Source organism: Salvelinus fontinalis, chromosome 21, assembly GCF_029448725.1.
Source record: "Salvelinus fontinalis isolate EN_2023a chromosome 21, ASM2944872v1, whole genome shotgun sequence".
In the NCBI taxonomy this organism is placed as follows: Eukaryota; Metazoa; Chordata; class Actinopteri; order Salmoniformes; family Salmonidae; genus Salvelinus; species Salvelinus fontinalis.
The window spans coordinates 6,856,589-6,881,496 of record NC_074685.1 but is presented as its reverse complement, the minus strand read 5'-3'; the positions used below and the strand labels follow the sequence as shown (position 1 = coordinate 6,881,496).

Below are 24,908 nucleotides of genomic sequence, written 5' to 3'. Positions count from 1 at the left end.
CAAATTATTATCAATGACTTATCAACAGCTGAAACAAGTTGTCCAGTGTAGAAAATCCTCACTAGTACGCTAGTTTATGGAAACACCCACTTATGGATTGCTGTGAGTGAGTTAGTGGGGCTGATGCATTGAACATGGGGAGACAGAAACAGACTCTACATCTCCCTGCAGTGACAGAGTGATGAGGTGTTGTGGAAGCTTTAGGCTGGCTGCTATATTGGGTTTCTTTGTATTGCCTGTTGGTGGAAGTGACATGCTGAATTCATCTCCCTGAGAGCATTACACTGGAAAAATCTATACTGCCCCACTGCCTGGATTAGAACACACACACACACACATGCACACGCACACACGCACACACACACACACACACACACACACACACACACACACACACACACACACACACACACACAGGCACGCACAGGCACGCACAAACACACTCGCGGCCGAGAGGCACGTCAATAGAAAAAACAGCCTGATTCGACAGCACTTTGAGATTGACTTTGTGCAACAGTGAGTGTGTGTGTCTCTCTGTGTCTCTCTCTTTGTGTGTGTGTGTGTGTGTGTGTGTGTGTGTGTGTGTGTGTGTGTGTGTGTGTGTGTGTGTGTGTGTGTGTGTGTGTGTGTGTGTGTGTGTGTGTGTGTGTGTGTGTGTGTGTGTCCTGTGTTTGCGTGTGTGCGTACATGTGTGTGTGTGTCTACGTGCGTGTGCTCTGTGTGTATGTATGTGTGTGTGTATGTACTGTGTTTGCGTGTTTGTGTGTGTGCGTACATGTGTGTGTGTATTATGTACCATGTTTGTGTGCGTGCATCTGTGCATGTGTCTGTGTGTACCTGGTCACAAAGTGTAGCTATGAGTCCCTCCAGGTCGTGTTTCTCATGAACAACCATCTGTTTCTCTTCATACTCTTGTTCAAGCTGCATCTCTAGCTGACGCAGCTGCAAGGAAATAAAAAGAAACCTATTACAATTACAGGAAATAAGCAAAGGAACCAGGTGTTTTAGAGAACATAGTGGAAAGATGTTCAACAGTTAAACAAAGGAACCAGGTGTTTTAGAGAACATAGTGGAAAGATGTTCAACAGTTAAACAAAGGAACCAGGTGTTTTACAGGACATAGTGGAAAGATGTTCAACAGTTAAACAAAGGAACCAGGTGTTTAGAGGACATAGTGGAACCATACTCAACAGTTAAACAAAGGAACCAGGTGTTTTACAGGACATAGTGGAAAGATGTTCAACAGTTAAACAAAGGAACCAGGTGTTTAGAGGACATAGTGGAACCATACTCAACAGTTAAACAAAGGAACCAGGTGTTTAGAGGACATAGTGGAAAGATGTTCAACAGTTAATCAAAGGAACCAGGTGTTTAGAGGACATAGTGGAACCATACTCAACAGTTAAATGAAGGAACCAGGTGTTTAGAGGACATAGTGGAAAGATGTTCAACAGGTAAACAAAGGAACCAGGTGTTTTAGAGAACATAGTGGAACCATGTTCAACAGTTAAACAAAGGAACCCGGTGTTTAGAGGACATAGTGGAACCATGTTCAACAGTTAAACAAAGGAACCAGGTGTTTTAGAGGACATAGTGGAACCGTGCTCTACAGTTAAACGAAGGAACCAGGTGTTTTACAGGACATTGTGGAACCATGCTCAACAGTTAAACAAAGGAACCAGGTGTTTAGAGGACATAGTGGAACCATGCTCAACAGTTAAACAAAGGAACCAGGTGTTTTACAGGACATAGTGGAACCATGCTCAACAGTTAAACAAAGAAACCAGGTGTTTTAGAGAACATAGTGGAACCATGCTCAACAGTTAAACAAAGGAACCCGGTGTTTAGAGGACATAGTGGAACCATACTCAACAGTTAAACAAAGGAACCCGGTGTTTAGAGGACATAGTGGAACCGTGCTCAACAGTTAAACAAAGGAACCAGGTGTTTTAGAGAACATAGTGGAACCATGTTCAACAGTTAAACAAAGGAACCAGGTGTTTTACAGGACATAGTGGAACCATGTTCAACAGTTAAACAAAGGAACCAGGTGTTTTACAGGACATAGTGGAACCATACTCAACAGTTAAACAAAGGAACCAGGTGTTTAGAGGACATAGTGGAACCATGCTCAACAGTTAAACAAAGGAACCAGGTGTTTTACAGGACATAGTGGAACCATGTTCAACAGTTAAACAAAGGAACCAGGTGTCTAGAGGACATAGTGGAACCATGTTCAACAGTTAAACAAAGGAACCAGGTGTTTTAGAGGACATAGTGGAACCATACTCAACAGTTAAATGAAGGAACCAGGTGTTTAGAGGACATAGTGGAACCATATTCAACAGTTAAACAAAGGAACCAGGTGTTTAGAGGACATAGTGGAACTGTGCTCAACAGTTAAACGAAGGAACCAGGTGTTTTATATATGCTTGATGTAGATGATTGATCTCCTCATACTAACCCTGGCTGTCGTAAAACAACTATATAGTGGTGTCACTGGCAAGAGACTGGTCATAATCAGGGCAGTGCAGTACTTAAGTAAAAATACTTTAATGTACTACTTAAGTAGTTTTTGGGGGTATATTGTACTCAAGTATGACAATTGGGTACTTTTTCCACCAGCGTTCATAATAAGTTGACAGTCAGTAACTGTTCTAACCGAAGCAGTGGTCCCATTCTGTGGTCAGTAGAGGTCACCTACCCGTCTCTGGGAGGACTTGTGTACGTCCTCTAACTCCTCCTCTTTATCCTCCAGCTCTTTAAGATGAATCTGTTTCATTCTCTCCATCTCCATCTCAAAACGCAGGTGCACCTAGAGGAAGAGAGGTGGGAGAAGAGAGGTGGAGAAAGAGAAAGAGAGGTGGAGAAAGAGGAAGAAAGGTGGAGAAGTAGGAAGATAGGTGGAGAAATAGAAAGAGGTGGAGAAATAGGAAGAGAGGGGGGAGAGGAAGAGAGGTGGAGAAAGAGGAAGAGAGGTGGAGAAAGAGGAAGAGAGGGGGAAGAGGAAGATAGGTGGAGAAAGAGGAAGAGAGGGGGAAGAGGAAGAGAGGTGGAGAAAGAGGAAGAAAGGTGGAGAAGTAGGAAGATAGGTGGAGAAATAGAAAGAGGTGGAGAAATAGGAAGAGAGGGGGAAGAGGAAGAGAGGTGGAGAAAGAGGAAGAGAGGTGGAGAAAGAGGAAGAGAGGGGGAAGAGGAAGATAGGTGGAGAAAGAGGAAGAGAGGGGGAAGAGGAAGAGAGGTGGAAAAAGAGGAAGAAAGGTGGAGAAGTAAGAAGATAGGATGAGAAATAGAAAGAGAGGTGGAGAAAGAGGAAGAGAGGTGGAGAAAGAGGAAGAGAGGTGGAAGAGGAAGAGAGGTGGAGAAAGAGGAAGAGGTGGAGAAAGAGGAAGAGAGGTGGAGAAAGAGGAAAGGTGGAGAAGTAGGAAGATAGGTGGAGAAATAGGAAGAGAAGGGGAGAAAGAGGAAGAGAGGTGGAGAAAGAGGAAAGGTGGAGAAGTAGGAAGATAGGTGGAGAAATAGAAAGAGAGGTGGAGAAATAGGAAGAGAGGGAGGAAGAGGAAGGGAGGTGGAGAAAGAGGAAGAGAGGTGGAGAAAGAGGAAGAGAGGGAGGAAGAGGAAGAGAGGTGGAGAAAGAGGAAGAGAGGTGGAGAAAGAGGAAGAGAGATGGAGAAATAAGAAGAGAGGGGGGAAGAGGAATGAAGTTGGAAAAAGAGGAAGGGAGGGGGAAGAGGAAGAGAGGTGAAGAAAGAGGAAGAGAGGTGAAGAAAGAGGAAGAGAGGTGAAGAAAGAGGAAGAGAGTTGGAGAAAGTGGAAGAGAGGTAGAGGAAGAGAGGTGGAGAAAGAGGAAGAGGGGTGGAGAAATAGGAAGAGAGGTGGAGAAATAGGAAGAGAGGTGGAGAAATAGGAAGAGAGGTGGAGAAAGAGGAAGAGAGGTGGAGAAATAGGAAGAGATGTGGAGAAAGAGGAAGAGAGTTGGAGAAAGAGGAAGAGAGGTGGAGAAAGAGGAAGAGGTGGAGAAAGAGGAAGAGAGGTGGAGAAAGAGGAAGAGGTGGAGAAAGAGGAAGAGGTGGAGAAAGAGGAAGAGAGGTGGAAGAGGAAGAGAGGTGGAGAAAGAGGAAGAGAGGTTAGAGTAAGAGGCAGAGAGATGTCTGTGTCTGTGTGTGTTGTGTGCATACATACCTGCTGCTGTGTAAATACAGTATCACTCATTGATGTCAGTAGTGAGAGTTACAGTTTCTTATAATCCATATGTATGAGTGTGTGTGTGTGTGTGTGTGTGTGTGTGTGTGTGTGTGTGTGTGTGTGTGTGTGTGTGTGTGTGTGTGTGTGTGTGTGTGTGTGTGTGTGTGTGTGTGTGTGTGTGTGTGTGTGTGTGTGTGTGTGTGTGTGTGTGTGTGCGTGTGTGCGTGTGTGTGGGTGGGTGGGTGGGTGTTTGCGTTCATGGCATGCATACCTGCTGCGCCTGCTGAATCTTGGAGGTAAGCTTGGTAATCTCCTCTCCTCTCTCATTGGTCTGGGTCTCTAGGAGGCGGAGCTGCTTCTTGAGGTCCGGCAGCGAATCAGAGGCCAGGTCAAAGGGCACGCTGAGGTCACGGATCTGGGCACACAGCTCCTCCTTCTGCTGCTGCACATGAACCACTTCTGCCAGGCTCTCCTACAAACACACACACACACACGCACGCACGCACGCACGCACGAACACACACACACACACACACACACACACACACACACACACACACACACACACACACACACACACACACACACACACACACACACACACACACACAAAGGATGTATCTTTTCACCAAATGCTTGTTGTTTAAGGTTGTGAAACCTCCTCTAAATGTGTATTTAGTGTACCTGTAGAGTGCGTTTCAGAGTGTATATCTCTGCCCCCAGTGCAGTGCTCTCGTGAATGGCTTTGTCCTTCAGTTCTCTCTCTTTGTCTGCCTCTTCTAGGGCCTGGGTCAACTCACTGTCAAACCTGGAAAAACACATACATTGGAACGCATACAAACTCATTATATGGAATCCCTACATACCCTTGTTTGAATGAAGTTTCTTACACATACACACACCAATACAAACCTACCTCCTCTGTTTGCGGTCCAGCTCGTGAGCGCGGCCCTGTAGGCTGTCGGTGAGAACGCGGGCGTCCTGGAGGTCAGAGGTGACACGACGAACCTGACGTTTCAACTCTGTAGCGCTCCTCTTAGACTGCTCCAGCTGGGCCTGTAGGGAGCCCACCTACCACAGGGGGGAGACAGAGAGTCAGCAAGAGACTGGACAACCCTGGACTGTGTGTGAGCTATGCTGAGAGGTAGAGAGAGAGAGGTAGAGAGAGAGAGATAGAGAGGTAGAGAGGTAGAGAGAGAGAGAGAGAGAGAGAGAGAGAGAGAGAGAGAGAGAGAGAGAGAGAGAGAGAGAGAGAGAGAGAGAGAGAGAGAGAGAGAGAGAGAGAGTGTGTGTGTGTTATATACCTTGGTGTCCAGCTCTAGGTGTGTCTGTCGCTCTGCCTCCAGTCTCTCCTCTGTGTGTTTGAGTCGTCTCCTGACATACTCTACCTCAGTCTGGCAGCACTCTAGCTGTAGTGCCATCTCACTCTCTGTAAGGGGGGGGGGGGGCAGGGGGCCGTGTTTATGTGTGTGTAGAGAAAAGTCATGAAGAATTCCAATTACATCAGACCACACCCCATCCTCCCAGATTCCCCACACCTGTTCCCTCCTAAAACGCTAATCCAAACCCCTTAACCCCCCATGTGTTGCCTGTTCTGTGTGAATAAATGTCAAAACTGTAATTCTGGCATTTATTCTGCATTTTCCCTGATGCCTCATGGTGGCAGTATAACCCAGATCAACAGTTAGTAACATCCAGTGCAGTCAAACCTTCAATTCAGTGAGAGTGAGTTTAACCTATTGTTCAATCCAAATGACAGGCAGTTACCTATAGTAGTTCCCCAGCTTGTCCCTGTCCCAGCCTGGGACTCTTTGCTCTGGACTTTCTGTTTCTCCTCCTCCAATTGTTTCTCCAGCGTCACCACGGTGAGCTTACACTGGTCCAGCCGAGCCTGAGAAAGGGAAGGAGAGAAAAGAGAGAAAAAGAGAGAAAAATACTGTACTGTATGGGGCCAGGCACACAACACCTTTAGTCCTTGTGTACTGGAGAGTTATCAGGATGCTGTTGTAATACTACCTGTAGTTCCTTGTGTACTGGAGAGTTATCAGGATGCTGTTGTAATACTTCCTGTAGTTCCTTGTGTACTGGAGAGTTATTAGGGTGCTGTTGTAATACTACCTGTAGTTCCTTGTGTACTGGAGAGTTATTAGGGTGCTGTTGTAATACTTCCTGTAGTTCCTTGTGTACTGGAGAGTTATTAGGGTGCTGTTGTAATACTTCCTGTAGTTCCTTGTGTACTGGAGAGTTATTAGGGTGCTGTTGTAATACTTCCTGTAGTTCCTTGTGTACTGGAGAGTTATTAGGGTGCTGTTGTAATACTTCCTGTAGTTCCTTGTGTACTGGAGAGTTATTAGGGTGCTGTTGTAATACTTCCTGTAGTTCCTTGTGTACTGGAGAGTTATTAGGGTGCTGTTGTAATACTTCCTGTAGTTCCTTGTGTACTGGAGAGTTATTAGGGTGCTGTTGTAATACTTCCTGTAGTTCCTTGTGTACTGGAGAGTTATTAGGGTGCTGTTGTAATACTTCCTGTAGTTCCTTGTGTACTGGAGAGTTATTCGGGTGCTGTTAAATTACTTCCTGTAGTTCCTTGTGTACTGGAGAGTTATTAGGGTGCTGTTGTAATACTTCCTGTAGTTCCTTGTGTACTGGAGAGTTATTAGGGTGCTGTTGTAATACTTCCTGTAGTTCCTTGTGTACTGGAGAGTTATTAGGGTGCTGTTGTAATACTTCCTGTAGTTCCTTGTGTACTGGAGAGTTATTCGGGTGCTGTTAAATTACTTCCTGTAGTTCCTTGTGTACTGGAGAGTTATTAGGGTGCTGTTAAATTACTTCCTGTAGTTCCTTGTGTACTGGAGAGTTATTAGGGTGCTGTTGTAATACTTCCTGTAGTTCCTTGTGTACTGGAGAGTTATTAGGGTGCTGTTGTAATACTTCCTGTAGTTCCTTGTGTACTGGAGAGTTATTATGGTGCTGTTGTAATACTTCCTGTAGTTCCTTGTGTACTGGAGAGTTATTATGGTGCTGTTGTAATACTTCCTGTAGTTCCTTGTGTACTGGAGAGTTATTAGGATGCTGTTGTAATACTTCCTGTAGTTCCTTGTGTACTGGAGAGGTATTAGTGTGCTGTTGTAATACTTCCTGTAGTTCCTTGTGTACTGGAGAGTTATTATGGTGCTGTTGTAATACTTCCTGTAGTTCCTTGTGTACTGGAGAGTTATTATGGTGCTGTTGTAATACTTCCTGTAGTTCCTTGTGTACTGGAGAGTTATTAGGATGCTGTTGTAATACTTCCTGTAGTTCCTTGTGTACTTGAGAGTTATTAGGGTGCTGTTGTAATACTTCCTGTAGTTCCTTGTGTACTGGAGAGTTATTAGGATGCTGTTGTAATACTTCCTGTAGTTCCTTGTGTACTTGAGAGTTATTAGGATGCTGTTGTAATACTTCCTGTAGTTCCTTGTGTACTTGAGAGTTATTATGGTGCTGTTGTAATACTACCTGTAGTTCCTTGTGTACTGGAGAGTTATTAGGGTGCTGTTGTAATACTTCCTGTAGTTCCTTGTGTACTGGAGAGGTATTATGGTGCTGTTGTAATACTACCTGTAGTTCCTTGTGTACTGGAGAGGTATTAGGGTGCTGTTGTAATACTACCTGTAGTTCCTTGTGTACTGGAGAGGTATTATGGTGCTGTTGTAATACTACCTGTAGTTCCTTGTGTACTGGAGAGTTATTAGGGTGCTGTTGTAATACTACCTGTAGTTCCTTGTGTACTGGAGAGGTATTAGGGTGCTGTTGTAATACTACCTGTAGTTCCTTGTTTTCCCTGGTGAGTCGTAGTCTCTCTCCTCTCTCCATGTCCAGCGCCTGACTGACAGCTTCACCACGGAAACGCTCATCACTTAGTTCAGACGACACTGCCGTCACCTAGACGAAACACACCCACACCTGTATTCACAACTAAAGCTTTACTTTACACTTTGTCCACCCAGCCCATCACTTTAGTGCTCCCTCAAACTTTACACTTGACAGGCCTCCCAAACTTGACATATTACTATCCCTAAATCAAACTTTACACTTTACTGCCCCTCAAACTTTACACTTTATAGGCCTCCCAAACTATACCCACCTTGGTCTCCAGGATGTCAGTGGTCTGTCTCAGCTCGTTCCTCTCTCTCTCTGACTTCTCCAGCCGTCGTCTCAGAGCCGTGATCTCATCCTGGGAAATCATCAGAGTATTTTATTAAACAACACCAAATCTCCAGTGATAAAGCTTAGCTCTGGATCTTAGCTTTGGATTAAGTGGTTACTGTTTGGCTCTGAATCAACATTCTTTCTTTGCTCTGTATCACTGAGTAGTCTCTGAATCGATTCCTACCTCCTTGGCTCTAAGTCTCTGGTCATCCATGTTAACATCCAGTAGGGGGCGTACTCTACACAGCAGTTTCCACCAGCTCCACTTGGCCACGCCTCTCAGAGTACGGATGTTACTCTGGACACACCTCACTGCCATCTGCTGCACCTGTATGTGGACACAGAGATACAGACAAGTGTTATCGTCAGTACAGAGACAAAGTGGAGTCGCAATACAATCATGTGACATATGTGGCAGGGTCTATAGACAATCATGGACTACAAAAGGAAAACAAGCCACGTCATAGACACCGACGTCTTGCTCCTGGACAAGCTAAACACCTTTCTTCGCCCACTTTGAGAATAACGTGAGTAAGACATTTAAACGTGTTAACTCTCGTAAGGCTGGCGGTCCAGACGGCATCCCTAGCCACATCCTCAGAGCATGCGCAGACCAGCTGGCTGGAGTGTTTACAGACATATTCAATCTCTCCCTATCCCAGTCTGCTGTCCCCACTTGCTTCAAGATATCCATCATTGTTCCTGTACCCAAGAAAGCGAAGGTAACTGAACTAAATGACTATCGCCCCGTCGCACTCACTTCTGTCATCATCAAATCAAATCAAACTTTATTAGTCACATGCGCAGAATACAACAAGTGTAGACTTTACTGTGAAATGCTTACTTACAAGCCTTTAACCAACTGTGCATTTAAAGAAGAGGAAAATATTTACCAAGTAGACTAAAATAAAAAGTAATAATACAAAGTAACACAATAAGAATAACAATAGCGAGGCTATATACACGGGACACCGGTACCGAGTCAGTGTGCAGGGGTACAGGCTAATTGAGGTAAGCTGTACATGTACAGTGGGGCAAAAAAGTATTTAGTCAGCCACCAATTGTGCAAGTTCTCCCACTTAAAAAGATGAGAGAGGCCTGTAATTTTCATCATAGGTACACTTCAACTATGACAGACAAAATGAGAAGAAGAAATGCAGAAAATCACATTGTAGGATTTTTAATGAATTTAGTTGCAAATTATGGTGGAAAATGGTCAGGCACCGTACTGGTCAGGCACCAGCTCCCCGAATCGGCCGGGCTAGAGTGGGCATCCAGCCAGTTCGGAGGGTGCCGGCTCAGCACATCTGGCCGCCAGTACGTCTCTACGGCCCAGGATATCCTGCGCCGGCTCTGTGCACTGTGTCTCCGGTACGTCTGCACAGCCCAGTGCGTCCTGTGCCAGCGCCCCGCATGTGCAGGGCGAAGATAACCATTCAGCTAGGATGGGTTGTGCAGGCTCCAAGCTCGAGACCTCCAGTGCGCCTCCACGGCCCAGTGTATCCGGTGCCTCTGCCAAGGACAGGGCCTCCTGTATGTCTCTCCAGCCTGGTGAGTCCTATGCCTGCGCCCAGAACTACTCCTCCTGTATGTCTCCCCAGCCTGGTGAGCCCTGTGGCAGCTCCACGTACCAGACGGCCCATACGTCCTCTCACTCCAGTGATGATCCATGGCACGAAGCCTCCAGTGATGATCCATGGCAAGAAGCCTCCAGTGATGATCCATGGCACGAAGCCTCCAGTGATGATCCATGGCACGAAGCCTCCAGTGATGATCCATGGCACGAAGCCTCCAGTGATGATACATGGCAAGAAGCCTCCAGTGATGATCCATGGCACGAAGCCTCCAGTGATGATCCATGGCAAGAAGCCTCCAGTGATGATCCATGGCAAGAAGCCTCCAGTGATGATCCATGGCACGAAGCCTCCAGTGATGATCCATGGAAAGAAGCCTCCAGTGATGATCCATGGCAAGAAGCCTCCAGTGATGATCCATGGCACGAAGCCTCCAGTGATGATCCATGGAAAGAAGCCTCCAGTGATGATCCATGGCAAGAAGCCTCCAGTGATGATCCATGGCAAGAAGCCTCCAGTGATGATCCATGGCACGAAGCCTCCAGTGATGATCCATGGAAAGAAGCCTCCAGTGATGATCCATGGCAAGAAGCCTCCAGTGATGATCCATGGCACAAAGCCTCCAGTGAGGAGTCATGGCACGAAGCCTCCAACGAAGGTCTCCAGTCCGCAGCCTCCAGCGACGGCCTCCAGTCCGGAGCCTCCAGCGACGTTCTCCAGTCCGGAGCCTCCACAACAGCCTCCAGTCCGGAGCCTCCAGCGACGGCCTCCAGTCCTGAGCCTCCAGCGACGGCCTCCATTCCGGAGCCTCCAGCGAAGGCCTCCAGTCCGGAGCCTCCAGCGACGTTCTCCAGTCCGGAGCCTCCAGCGACGTTCTCCAGTCCGGAGCCTTCAGCGAGGGTGCCCAGTCCGGGGCCCGCAACGAGGGTTCCCAGTCCAGGGTCGTCGACGAGGGTCCCCGCAACAGAGGTGCCACCAAAGTGGGGTGAGCCAGTGGTGGAGCGGGGTCTGCGTCCCGCACCTGAGCCGCCACCGCGGATAGATGCCCACCCAGACCCTCCCCTATAGGTTTAGGTTTTGCGGCCGGAGTCCACACCGTTGGGGTGGGGTGGGGGGGGGGGGGGGGGTACTGTCACGCCCTGACCTTAGAGTTCCTTTTCATGTCTCTATTTTGGTTTGGTCACGGTGTGAGTTGGGGTGGGTATTCTGTGTTCTATTATTTGTATTTCTATGTTTTGGCCGGGTAGGGTTCTCAATCAGGGACAGCTGTCTATCGTTGTCTCTGATTGAGAACCATAGCCCTTTTCCCACCTGTCTTAGTGAGAAGTTGACTTTGTTAGGGGCACTATAGCCCGTGTACGCTTCACGGTCGTTTCTTCATTTCTTGTTTTGTTGGCGTCCTTTTATAAATAAAGAAAATGTACGCTCACCACGCTGCACCTTGGTCTTCCTTCAACGACTGCCGTGACACAGGTTACCTTCGCTTCCCTGGGCACAGGTACTATGGTGGGCTGCTTGAAGCATGTAGGTATTACAGACTTGGTCAGGGAGAGGTTGAAAGTGTCAGTGAAGACACTGGACATTTGGTCCGCGCATGCTTTGAGTACACGTCCTGGTAATCCGTCTGGCCCAGCGGCTTTGTGAATGTTGACCTGATTAAAGATTTTGTTCACATCGGCTACTGAGAGCATTATCACACAGTCATCCAGCTGGTGTTCTCGTGCATGCTTCAGTGTTGCTTCCCTCAAAGTGAGCATAAAAGGCATTTAGCTTGTCTGGTAGGCTCGTGTCACTGGGCAGCTCGCGTCTGGGTTTCCCTTTGTAGTCCGTAATAGTTTTCAAGCCTTGCCACATCCAACGAGCGTCAGAGCCAGTGTAGTAGGATTCAATCTTAATCCTGTATTGACGCTTTGCTTGTTTGATGGTTCATCTGAGGGCATAGCGGGATTTCTTATAAGCGTCCATGAAGCGCTTTGAGACACAAGTCAAGGATCATATTACCTCTACATTACCTGTCATTCTAGACCCACTTCAAGTTGCATACTGCCCCAATAGATCCACAGACAACGCAATCGCCATCGCACTGCCCTATTCTGTCTGGATAAGAGGAATACCTATGTAAGAATGCTGCTCATTGACTATAGCTCAGCCTTCAACACCATCGTACCCTCCAAGCTCATCATTAAGCTTGAGGCCCTGGGTCTGAACACCACCCTGTGCAACTGGGTCCTGGACTTCCTGACGGGCCGCCCCATGGTGGTGAAGGTAGGAAACAACACACCCACTTCGCTGATCCTCAACACAGGGGCCCCACAAGGGAGCGTGCTCAGCACCCTCCTGCACTCCCTGTTCACCCATGACTCCATGGCCACACACATCTCCAGCTCAATCATCAAGTTTGCAGAGGACACAACAGTTGTAGGCCTGATTACCAACAATGACGAGACAACCTACAGGAAGGAGGTGAGGGCCCTGGCGGAGTGGTGCCAGGAAAACAACCTCTCCCTCAACAAAACAAAGGAGCTGATCATGGACTTCAGGGAACAGCAGAGGGAGCACGCCCATATCCACATCGACGGGACCGCAGTGGAGTAGCTAAAAAGCTTAAAGTTCCTTGGTGTACACATCACAGACAAACTGAAATGGTCCACTCACACAGACAGTGTGGGGAAGAAGGCGCAACAGCGTCTCTTCAACCTCAGGAGGCTGAAGAAATTTGGCTTGTCCCTCACACACTTTTAGATGCACAATTGAGAGCTGCACGTCAACTGCACTGCTCACAACCACAGGGCTCTCCAGAGGGTGGTGCGGTCTGCCCAACTCATCACCGGAGGCACACTGCCTGCCCTCCAGGACACCTACAGCACCCGATGTGACAGGAAGGCCAAAAAGATCATCAAGGACATCAACCACCCGAGCCACTGCCTGTTCACCCCGTTACCATCCAGAAGGTGAGGTCAGTACAGATGCATCAATGCTGAGACCGAGACACTGAAAAACAGCTTCTATCTCAAGGCCATCAGACTGCTAAATAGCCATCACTAGCCGGCTTCCACCCAGTTACTCATCCCTGCACCTTAGAGGCTGCTTCCCTACAGTATATACATAGACATGGAATCACGCACGCACGCACGCACGCACGCACGCACACGCACGCACATGTTACAGCTGCACCTATCTAACCTAGCACAGTACACCTGACAGACATGTTGCACCTAGGCTAATGATTCTGGGTCATGGGTCAAACTCACCTTCATTTTGCGGTGTTGTTGTCTAGCCAGGTGTCCCATACAGGCAGCCTGTAGGTGAACCAGCCAGACACTGACCAGCTTGTCTCTCTGCTGGTCCAGGTACTTTAACACACCTCGCTTCATAAACACCTGGGGGGAGGACAGGTGGAAAGAAGAGGAGACAGAAAGAGAGTGGAGAGAGAGAAGGGAAGAGAGAGAGAGAAGGGGGAGGTAGGGAGGGAGAGAAACAGAGAGGGAGTGAGAGAGAAACAGAGAGGGAGTGAGAGAGAAAGAGAGAGAGAGAGGGAGTGAGAGAGAGGGAGTGAGAGACAGAAAGAGGGAGAGACAGAGAGAAAGTTACTACAATCAATGCAACTAATCTACAGAGACAGGGTGTGTCAGAGACTAACATTAAGGAGCTCAGTACTCCTAGTCAGAAGCCTCTCTCTCACCCTGCCGGCTCCCAGTACGATACTCTTCTTGTTCAGATCCAGTTCTACCAGCAGCTCCTCCACTGCCTTCCTCTCGTCTGGGGTGATGAAGAAGGAACCATAGCGTTTCATGACCGGAGGAGACAGAGCCTGGAAACGACACCTGAAGTCACTCAGAGTCATATGTTCCGGATAACCTGAGAGAGAGAGAGATGGAATAGGGTGGGTCAGCCATAGCTATATAGGTGAGCACTATGCTGCCACCAAAATATTCCCAACTATATAACCTGTGCAGAATGGCTAACGCTCTGCTAAACTACACTGTGCACATCTATCTGAGGGCTAATTGTAGACTAACACTAACCTGTGCGGTAGAGCTGCAGGGCGGGGAGGATGTGTGTAGAGTGTAGCTGGATCCTGAGAGCAGGGACGTCGAATCCTCCACCACCGCTGTCTGTCTTAGCACCCACACACTGCAGGAACACTGGCCTGGCTCGACGAATCAGATTCAATAGAGCATCCTGGAAAGGGGGGTGGCGTGTATTAGGGTAGTTATGGCCTGTAGTTTGACTGATCATAAAGTGGGAGTGTGTATTAGGGTACTTACGGCCTGTAGTTTGACTGATATAAAGTGGGAGTGTGTATTAGGGTACTTACGGCCTGTAGTTTGACTGATATACAGTGGGAGTGTGTATTAGGGTACTTACGGCCTGTAGTTTGACTGATTATAAAGTGGGAGTGTGTATTAGGGTACTTACGGCCTGTAGTTTGACTGATATAAAGTGGGAGTGTGTATTAGGGTACTTACGGCCTGTAGTTTGACTGATATACAGTGGGAGTGTGTATTAGGGTACTTACGGCCTGTAGTTTGACTGATATACAGTGGGAGTGTGTATTAGGGTACTTACGGCCTGTAGTTTGACTGATATACAGTGGGAGTGTCGGCGTATGGCGGCCATTCCTCCGCTGAAGGTCTTTCTGACGATGCCACTCCTCTGTAGCGAGCGCTGGCTGCCCCCCTCCACCCCTCCCAAACCACGACACAGAGGGGGCACAGAGGCACGGGGGCCGAATAACGCCTTCACTACCCCACTGGAAATGGAGAGAGAGAAAAAGAGGTAGAGGGGTAAAGAGAGGGAGAAAGAGAGGGAGAGAGAGAAAGAGAGGGAGAGAGACAAAGAGTGAGAGAGAAAAAGAGAGGGAGCGAGAGAAAGAGAGGGAGAGAGACAAAGAGTGAGAGAGAAAAAAGAGAGGGAGCGAGAGAAAGAGAGTGAGAGGGGGAAAGAGAGGGAGAGAGAGAAAGAGAGGGAGAGGGGGAAAGAGAGGGAGAGAGAGAAACAGAGGGAGAGAGAGAAACAGAGGGAGAGAGAGAAACAGAGGGAGAGGGGGAAAGAGAGGGAGAGAGAGAAACAGAGGGAGAGAGAGAAAGAGAGGCAGAGAGAAAGAGAGAGACGGGGAAGGAAAGGGAGAGAGAGAAAGAGGGAGAGGGAGAGAGAGAGAGAGGGAGAGAGAGAAAGAGAGAGAGGGGGAAAGAAAGGGAGTGAGAGAAAGAAAGGGATTGAGAGAAAGAGAGGGAGAGAGAGAAAGAGAGGGAGAGGGGGAGAGAGAAAGAGAGAGAGAGAGGGAGAGAGAGAAAGAGAGGGAGAGAGAGAGAGGGGGAAGGAAAGGGAGAGAGAGAAAGAGAGGGAGAGAGGTAGAGGGGTAAAGAGAGGGAGAAAGAGAGGGAGAGATAGAAAGAGGGAGAGAGAGAAAGAGAGGGAGAGGGGGAAAGAGAGGGAGAGAGAGAAAGAGAGGGAGAGAGAGAAAGAGAGAGAGAGGGGGAAGGAAAGGGAAAGGGAAAGAGAGAAAGAGGGAAAGAGAGGGAGAGAGAGAAAGAGGGAGAGGGAGAAAGAGAGGGAGAGAAAGAGAGAGGGGGGGAAAGAAAGGGAGAGAGAGAAAGAGAGGGAGCAAGAAGAAGAGAGGGAGAGAGAGAAAGAGCGAGAGAGAGAAGGAAAGGCTGAAGCCAACATTTAATTCATTCCAAAAAAAAATATTGGATATAATTTCAATAAACACACATATACATATTTTACACATCTTATAGATCTGAAATAGTTAAATGGATAAAAGCAATATGGTTACATGGTTAGTAATTAGGGCGAAGGGTGGGTCTGAGATTGGGCAACACTTACACAGAGGAATTCTGCAACAGTGAGATGGCGTTGAGAGCAGAAGGGTTGTTCTGGACCAGGCTGAACCATCCCGTCAGGTCATATCTGACCGGGTCAGAACCCATCAGGTGGCTCACCTCACACTGTAGGGGCTGTTCACACTGACGCACTGAGGACAGACAAACCAGAGTTTAGAACTGAACTTCGATTCCACCATACAACAGAATCACATGTCCACTGCTGACACAATATCTTCTGTATCACTGAAACTGACAAAACACTGACATACACACTCTCACCCAAACTCTTACACACACTCACACAGCAACAAACCAACACAGACACCCCCCACTTCTCTCTTCCTCCCGCCCACCCGCCCACCCTTTATTGGCATGTTTACATTGCCAAAGCAAGTGAAATAGATAATAATCAAAAGTGAAATAAACAATAAAAATGAACAGGAAACATTAGACTCACATTTTAAATGTAATTATCTCTCTCTCCACTCTCCCCACTCTCTCCACTCTCTCCACCCTCCCCACCCTCCCGTCTCACCAGTAGAGCTGTAGTACTGGCAGACTCTCTCCACTCTCCCCACCCTCCCGTCTCACCGGTGGAGCTGTAGTACTGGCAGACTCTCTCCACCCTCTCCACCCTCCCCACCTTCCCGTCTCACCAGTAGAGCTGTAGTACTGGCAGACTCTCTCCAATCTCTCCACCCTCCCGTCTCACCAGTAGAGCTGTAGTACTGGCAGACTCTCTCCACCCTCTCCACCCTCCCCACCCTCCCGTCTCACAAGTAGAGCTGTAGTACTGGCAGACTCTCTCCACCCTCCCCACCCTCCCGTCTCACAAGTAGAGCTGTAGTACTGGCAGGCTCTCTCCACCCTCCCCACCCTCCCGTCTCACCAGTAGAGCTGTAGTACTGGCAGACTCTCTCCACCCTCTCCACCCTCCCCACCTTCCCGTCTCACCAGTAGAGCTGTAGTACTGGCAGGCTCTCTCCACCCTCCCCACCCTCCCGTCTCACAAGTAGAGCTGTAGTACTGGCAGACTCTCTCCACCCTCTCCACCCTCCCCACCCTCCCGTCTCACCGGTGGAGCTGTAGTACTGGCAGACTCTCTCCACCTTCTCCACCCTCCCCACCTTCCCGTCTCACCAGTAGAGCTGTAGTACTGGCAGACTCTCTCCACCTTCTCCACCCTCCCCACCTTCCCGTCTCACCAGTAGAGCTGTAGTACTGGCAGACTCTCTCCAATCTCTCCACCCTCCCGTCTCACCAGTAGAGCTGTAGTACTGGCAGACTCTCTCCACCCTCTCCACCCTCCCCACCCTCCCGTCTCACAAGTAGAGCTGTAGTACTGGCAGACTCTCTCCACCCTCTCCACCCTCCCCACCCTCCCGTCTCACAAGTAGAGCTGTAGTACTGGCAGACTCTCTCCACCCTCCCCACCCTCCCGTCTCACAAGTAGAGCTGTAGTACTGGCAGACTCTCTCCACTCTCTCCACTCTCCCCACCCTCCCGTCTCACCAGTAGAGCTGTAGTACTGGCAGACTCTCTCCACCCTCCCCACCCTCCCGTCTCACAAGTAGAGCTGTAGTACTGGCAGACTCTCTCCACCTTCTCCACCCTCCCCACCCTCCCGTCTCACCAGTAGAGCTGTAGTACTGGCAGACTCTCTCCACCCTCTCCACCCTCCCCACCCTCCCGTCTCACCAGTGGAGCTGTAGTACTGGCAGACTCTCTCCACTCTCTCCACCCTCCCCACCCTCCCGTCTCACCAGTGGAGCTGTAGTACTGGCAGACTCTCTCCAGGACAGTGTTTTCTGTCGATCCTGGAGTCACCATCTCCTCATCCAGAACCCACAGCAGTCCTCTGGGGTCTCCCTCCGCCCCTCGCACCTACCACAAACACACACCATGTTCATCTGGCGAGGCTAGTCTGTGCCCGGGACACTGTGCCCGGGACACTGTGCCCGGAACACTGTGCCCAGAACACTGTGTGGCACACTGGACGATTAGTGGAAGTTCTCAGAAAGGGTTTCAGAGCTGTAGTCTCTCTACTGTTGGTTATTGACGTGTGCTGTGTGTGTTAGGTACAGGCTAGCAGACAGTTGTGTGTGTTATAGGTGCAGGCTAGCAGACAGTTGTGTGTGTGTTAGGTACAGGCTAGCAGACAGTTGTGTGTGTTATAGGTACAGGCTAGCAGACAGTTGTGTGTGTTATAGGTACAGGCTAGCAGACAGTTGTGTGTGTGTTAGGTACAGGCTAGCAGACAGTTGTGTGTGTTATAGGTGCAGGCTAGCAGACAGTTGTGTGTGTGTTAGGTACAGGCTAGCAGACAGTTGTGTGTGTTATAGGTACAGGCTAGCAGACAGTTGTGTGTGTTATAGGTACAGGCTAGCAGACAGTTGTGTGTGTTATAGATACAGGCTAGCAGACAGTTGTGTGTGTGTTAGGTACAGGATAGCAGACAGTTGTGTGTGTTATAGGTACAGGCTAGCAGACAGTTGTGTGTGTGTTAGGTACAGGCTAGCAGACAGTTGTGTGTGTTATAGGTACAGGCTAGCAGACAGTGTGTGTGTTGTAGGTACAGGCTAGCAGACAGTTGTGTGTGTGTTAGGTACAGGCTAGCAGACAGTTGTGTGTGTTATAGGTACAGGCTAGCAGACAGTTGTGTGTGTTATAGGTACAGGCTAGCAGACAGTTGTGTGTGTTATAGGTACAGGCTAGCAGACAGTTGTGTGTGTTACCTGTAGAGCAGGCTGGTCTATGGAGGACACCACCTCAGCAGGACTGGTCTCTGGAGCTTCAAAGTCTACTTGAACTCTGTCCTGGATCAACAGAACAGTACACACTCTTAGCAGTCATACAGGTGAACCAGTAACACATTACATGAGTGTGTGTGTGTGTTACTGTACCTGTGCGTATCTTTCCAGTGTGTGTGTGAAGGTGTGTGTGTAGTAGTACTCCAGCAGTCTCTCTTGTAGGTAGTTATGACAAAGTTCAGACCAGCCTGCAGCCCTCTCCTCTCCACTGTGTCTGGGGTTGCGGAGGCCTGGAGTGTCCACCACCATCACAGAGGCTAATGTCAGCTGCTGAGAGCTCAGAGCCCTGGGGGGAGACAGCAGGAAACACCCAGGTCTCACCTCACCGCATATACTCAGGTATAGAGATACTACACTGCCTGAGGTGGCTCTACATCACAACTCCACAAACAGATGACTCTTGATACTCTGTACTCTACTAGTCTTGATCAGGCAAAAATAAAAGGTGTGTGTGATGACAGAATGTGTGTGTGTACCTGTTGATAAGTGACACTATAGCCGTGAAGAGTTCGTCGTACAGTCCAGAAGCCATGCCATCTACACACTGAGTAGCACTCATCCTGGGACCTAGACAGAGAGAGAGATAGAGAGAGAGGTGGGGCAGACACACAGGATGAGGCAGAGTGACCAGCCTGTTCTCATAGACTAGACGTACATAGTAAATGTAAATCCGGGACACTCAAATAAGTATGATATGTTATGTTTGGTATGGTTACATAAGACAGATGGTTACTTAATTTACTTAATACCCATCCCGGATCCGGGAGCGTCCTCATCAAAAAAAGCTGACTAGCATAGCCTAGCCTAACGGGACAGGGATATCATATAAGTCCATATCATATAAGTCCAATACAGCAAATGAAAGATAAACATCTTGTGAATCCAGCCATCATTTCCGATTTTTTAAATGTTTTACAGCGAAAACACAATATGTATTTATATTAGCTAACCACAATAGCCAAACACACAACAGCATATTTTCACCATGTTTCCACCGCATAGGTAGCTTTCACAAAACCCACAAATAGAGATAAAATTAATCACTAACATTGAACAACTTCATCAGATGACAGTCTTATAACATCATGTTATACAATACATTTATGTTTTGTTCAAAAATGTGCATATTTATAGCTACAAATCCTGGTTTTACATTTCAGCCACCATCACAAATAGCACCAAAGCAGCCAGAATAATTACAGAGAGCAACGTAAAATACATAAATACTCATCATAAAACATTTATGAAAAATACATGGTGTACAGCAAATGAAAGATAAACATCTTGTGAATCCAGCCAATATTCCGATTTTTTAAGTGCTTTACAGCGAAAACACAATATATATTTATATTAGCTCACTACAATAGCCAAACACACAATGCCATTTACTCCCCGCCAAAATAGCTTTCACAAAACCGACAAAATAGAGATAAAATGAATCACTAACCTTGAACAACTTCATCAGATGACAGTCTTATAACATCATGTTATACAATACATTTATGTTTTGTTCGAAAATGTGCATATTTAGAGCTGCAAATCGTGGTTATACATTGTGAATATGTAGCAACAATTCACCAAAATCTCCGGAGATATTTTGGACAGTCACCTAATCTAATCAAAGAACTCATCATAAACTTTACTAAAAAATACATGTCGTACAGCAAATGAAAGATACACTGGTTCTTAATGCAACCGCTGTGTTAGATCTTTTTAAATAACTTTACTACAACATACAAAATGCATTATTGTGAGACAGCGCTCACCTATTCTCCGCCGAGTTGGAGTCAACATATTACACAGAAATACGAAATAACATCATAAATTGTGTCTTACTTTTGCTGAGCTTCCATCAGAATGTTGTGCAAGGAGTCCTATTTCCAGAATAAATCGTTGTTTGGTTTTAGAATGTCCATTTCTTCTGTCGAATTAGCAACTTTGGCTAGCATTGTGGCGCGAACATGCACATCATCTCTTGGCGCAAAGAACGGAAAAGTCCAAAAGTCCCAATAAACGTTGAATAAACTGATCAAACTCGGTTGAAAAATCCTACTTTATGATGTTTTTCTCATATGTATCAAATAAAATCAGAGCTGGAGCAATTCGCCGTGTATACCGAACGCTTTTCAAAAGACAATGTCGAGGTCCCCCGCGCGCCGCCGAAAACAAACAACATACCGGACCTGCCACTCCAAAAGCTCTTATTCGGCCTCAGATCAAGCTAGACACCCCATTCAACCTTCCACTGCCTGTTGACATCTAGTGGAAGGCGTATGAAGTGCATACATATCGATAAATAAAAGCCAGTTGAATAGGCAGGCCCTGAAACAGAGCCTCGTTTTCAGATTTTTAACTTCCTGTATGGAAGTTTGCTGCCAAATGAGTTCTGTTTTACTCACAGATATAATTCAAACAGTTTTAGAAACTTCAGAGTGTTTTCTATCCAATAATAATTATAATATGCATATTGTATGATCTAGAACAGAGTACGAGCCCGTTTAATTTTGGCACGATTTTTTCCAAAGTGAAAACAGCGCCCCCCTATTCACAAGTTAAGGCAGAAATGAAAGTAGGGTAGTTGGTCGGGGTGGATGGGCGGGTGTATAATGCGAACATCTAGCTACCCAAAGGTTGAGAGATCGAATCTCATTTAGTAGCCAGTTAGCAATTTTTCAACTACTTACTACTTTTTAACTACTTAGCATGTTAGCTAATCCTTCCCCTAACCTTAACCCTTTTAGCTAACCTTTCCCCTAACCCAAACCTTAATCCTTTATCCTAAATCCTAACCATAGCCCTAACCCCTAGCCTAGCTAACGTTAGCCAGCTAGCTAGAATTCATATTGTATGTTTTGCAAATTCGTAACATATAATACGAATTGTAATTCGTAACAGAGCATACAAAATGAATGATGGACATCCACAAATTAATACATACCATACTAAACGTAACAAATCATACTAAATGGATTTGCCTACAGATTAATACAAAATGCTCTGAGACCAGGTTGGAGTGACAGAGAGAGAGAGAGAGTGTGTGTGTGTGTGTGTGTGTGTGTGTGTGTGTGTGTGTGTGTGTGTGTGTGTGTGTGTGTGTGTGTGTGTGTGTGTGTGTGTGTGTGTGTGTGTGTGTGTGTGTGTGTGTGCGTGCGTGCGTGCGTGCGTGCGTGCCTGCCTGCCTGCCTGCTTGCGAGTACCTGTGTGTCTCTCTATCTTACCCTCCTCTGCATCAGTAGTAGCGTGTCTCTCTCTGCCGCCCCCGGTGGCTCTCTGCAGCAGCTGTCTGAGGTGGTGTTTGAACACTGCTGTGTGGAGCTCCTCCCCCTCACACCCCAATACACTGCTGGCCACCTGGGCACTGTCGAAACTCACAAACGCCCTACGCCCCACTGGGGTGAGGAAGGGAGGTGGGGAGAGGAGGACAGGGGAAGGGAGGGAGGGGAGAAAAAGAAAAGAAGAGGGTGGAAACCAGAAAGAGAAAGTATTGGCATGACATTCATGTTTTCATAAAGTATCATCTACAGTGTCTTCGGAAAGTATTCACACCCCTTGACTTTTTCAAAATGTTATTACATTAAATACAAATAAAACTTTAGCAATCTACACACAATAACCCATACTGAAAAAGCAAAAACAGGTTATTAACATAAGTTTTCAGACCCTTTGCTATGAGACTCGAAATTGAGCTCAGGTGCATCCTGTTTCCATTGATCATCCTTGAGATGTTCCTACAACTTGATTGGAGTCCACCTGTGGTAAATTCAATTGATTGGACATGATTTGGAAAGGCACACACCTGTCTATATAAGGTCCCACAGTTGACAGTGCATGTCAGAGCAAAAACCAAGCCATGAGGTCGAAGGAATTGTCCATAGAGCTCCGAGACAGGACTGTGTCATGGCACAGATCTGGGGAAGGGTACCAAAACAAATTATGCAGCATTGAAGGTCCCCAAGAACACAGTGGCTTCCATCATTCTTAACTTCTTTGGGACTGGGGGGCAGTATTGAGTAGCTTGGATAAAAAGGTGCCCAGAGTAAACTGCCTGCTACTCAGTCCTAAAAGCTAGAATATGCATACAATGAGTAGATTTGGATAGAAAACACCCTGAAGTTTCTAAAACTGTTTGAATGATGTCTATGAGTATAACATAACTCAAATGGCAGGCAAAAAACTGAGAAAAAATCCAACCAGGAAGTGGGAAATCTGAGGTTTGTAGTTTTTCAAGTCATTTCCTATCGAATATACAGTGTCTATGGGGTCATATTGCACTTCCTAAAGCTTCCACTAGATGTCAACAGTCTTTAGAACCTTGTTTGATGCTTCTACTGTGAAATAGGGGTAATGAGAGCTGTTTGAGTCAGGGGTCTGGCAGAGTGCCACGAGCTCAGTCTCGCGCGCTCCCGTGAGAGTTAGCTGCATTCCATTGCATTTCTACAGAGGAATTCTCCGGTTGAAACATTATTGAAGATTTATGATAAAAACATCCTAAAGATTGACTCTATACTTCGTTTGACATGTTTCTACGAACTGTAATATGACTTTTCGTCTGAACTTTCGCCTGGACTTGCCCGCGCCTCCTGAGTTTGGACTTGTGTACTAAACGCGCGAACAAAAAGGAGGTATTTGGACATAAATTATGGACTTTATCGAACAAAACAAAAATTTATTGTGGAACTGGGATTATAATCCTATTTCTGACTTCTGTTGACTCCACAACATGGCGGGTATCTGTATGGCTTGTTTTTGTGTCTGAGCGCCGTACTCAGATTATTGTATGGTGTGCTTTTTCCGAAAAGTTTTTTTGAAATCTGGCACAGCGGTTGCATTAAGGAGAAGTTTATCTATAATTCCATGCATAACAATTGTATCTTTTCGCAATGTTTATTATGAGTATTTCTGTAAATTGATGTGGCTCTTTGCAAAATCACCGGATGTTTTGGAACTACTGAACATAACGCGCCAATGTAAGCTGAGATTTTTGGTTATAAATATGAACTTTATAGAACAAAACATTGTGTAACATGAAGTCCTGTGAGTGTCATCTGATGAATATCATCAAAGGTTAGTGATGAATTTTATCTCTTTCTGCTTTTTGTGACTCCTCTCTTTGGCTGGAAAAATGGCTGTGTTTTCTGTGACTAGGTGCTGACCTTAATATAATCGTTTGGTGTGCTTTCGTCGTAAAGCCTTTTTGAAATCGGACACTGTGGCTGGATTTACAACAAGTTTATCTTTAAAATGGTGTAAAATACTTGTATGTTTGAGGAATTTTAATTATGGGATATCTGTTGTTTTGAATTTGGTGCCCTGCAGTTTTACTGGCTGTTGGCAAGGTGGGACGCTACCGTCCCGAAAATCCCAGAGAGGTTTTAAATGGAAGAAGTTTGGAACCACTAAGACTCTTCCTTGAGCTGGCCGCCCGGCCAAACTGAGCAATCGGGGGAGAAGGGCCTTGCTCAGGGAGTTGACCAAGAACCTGGTGGTCACTCTGACAGAGCTCTAGAGTTCCTCTGTGGAGATGTGAGAACCTTCCAGAATGACAACCATCTCTGCATCACTCTACCAATCAGGCCTTTATGGTAGAGTGGCCAGACAGAAGCCACTCCTCAGTAAAAGGCACATGACAACCCACTTGGAGTTTGCCAAAAGGCAACTAAAGACTCTCAGACCATGAAAAACAAGATTCTCTGGTCTGATGGAACCAAGACTGAACTCTTTGGCCTGAATGCCAAGCGTCACATCTGGAGGAAACCTGGCACCATCCCTATGGTGAAGCATGGTGGTGGCAACATCATGCTGTGGGGATGTTTTTCAATGGCATAGAGGCTAGTCAGGATCAAGGCAAAGATGAACAGAGCAAAGTACAGAGAGATCCTTGATGAAAACCTGCTCCAGAGTGCTCAGGATCTCAGACTGGGGTGAAAGTTCACCTTCCAAAAAGACAATGACCCTAAGCACACAGCCAAGACAACGCAGGAGTGGCTTCGGGACAAGTCTCTGAATGTCCTTGAGTGGCCCAGCCAGAGCCCGGACTTGAACCCGTCTCTGGAGAGACCTGAAAATAGCTGTGCCAAGGTGTGCCATGCTTGCAGTGTCATACCCAAGAAGACTGGAGGCTGTAATCGCTGCCAAAGGTTCTTCAACAAAGTACTGAGTAAAGGGTCTAAATACTTATGTAAATGTAATATTTCAGTTTTTTATTTTTAATAAATTTGCACAAAAAAAAAAGTTTTTGCTTTGTCATTATGGGGTATTCTGTGTAGATTGATGAGGGAAAAAAACATTTTAATACATTTTAGAATAAGGTTGTAACCTTG

The 24,908-nt window shown here is 46.8% G+C and overlaps 1 protein-coding gene across 1 annotated transcript in view; it reads right to left on the bottom strand.

Annotated features, from left to right (window-relative positions):
* Positions 1-24,908, bottom strand: part of LOC129819140 (unconventional myosin-XVIIIb-like) — a 48,257-nt gene that overhangs the window by 16,305 nt on the left and 7,044 nt on the right. Inside the window, exons 12-31 of the mRNA XM_055875701.1 lie at positions 21,807-21,977; positions 19,065-19,155; positions 18,682-18,874; positions 18,514-18,594; positions 17,542-17,662; positions 15,780-15,927; positions 14,517-14,700; positions 13,973-14,129; positions 13,630-13,805; positions 13,199-13,327; positions 8,558-8,701; positions 8,309-8,398; positions 7,987-8,106; positions 5,953-6,076; positions 5,490-5,614; positions 5,102-5,256; positions 4,870-4,993; positions 4,457-4,657; positions 2,705-2,815; positions 838-942 (exon numbers count right to left, since the gene is read on the bottom strand). Of these exons, the coding sequence (XP_055731676.1) occupies positions 838-942; positions 2,705-2,815; positions 4,457-4,657; positions 4,870-4,993; positions 5,102-5,256; positions 5,490-5,614; positions 5,953-6,076; positions 7,987-8,106; positions 8,309-8,398; positions 8,558-8,701; positions 13,199-13,327; positions 13,630-13,805; positions 13,973-14,129; positions 14,517-14,700; positions 15,780-15,927; positions 17,542-17,662; positions 18,514-18,594; positions 18,682-18,874; positions 19,065-19,155; positions 21,807-21,977 (2,750 nt within the window). The remainder of the gene's footprint in view (positions 1-837; positions 943-2,704; positions 2,816-4,456; positions 4,658-4,869; positions 4,994-5,101; positions 5,257-5,489; positions 5,615-5,952; positions 6,077-7,986; positions 8,107-8,308; positions 8,399-8,557; positions 8,702-13,198; positions 13,328-13,629; positions 13,806-13,972; positions 14,130-14,516; positions 14,701-15,779; positions 15,928-17,541; positions 17,663-18,513; positions 18,595-18,681; positions 18,875-19,064; positions 19,156-21,806; positions 21,978-24,908) is intronic.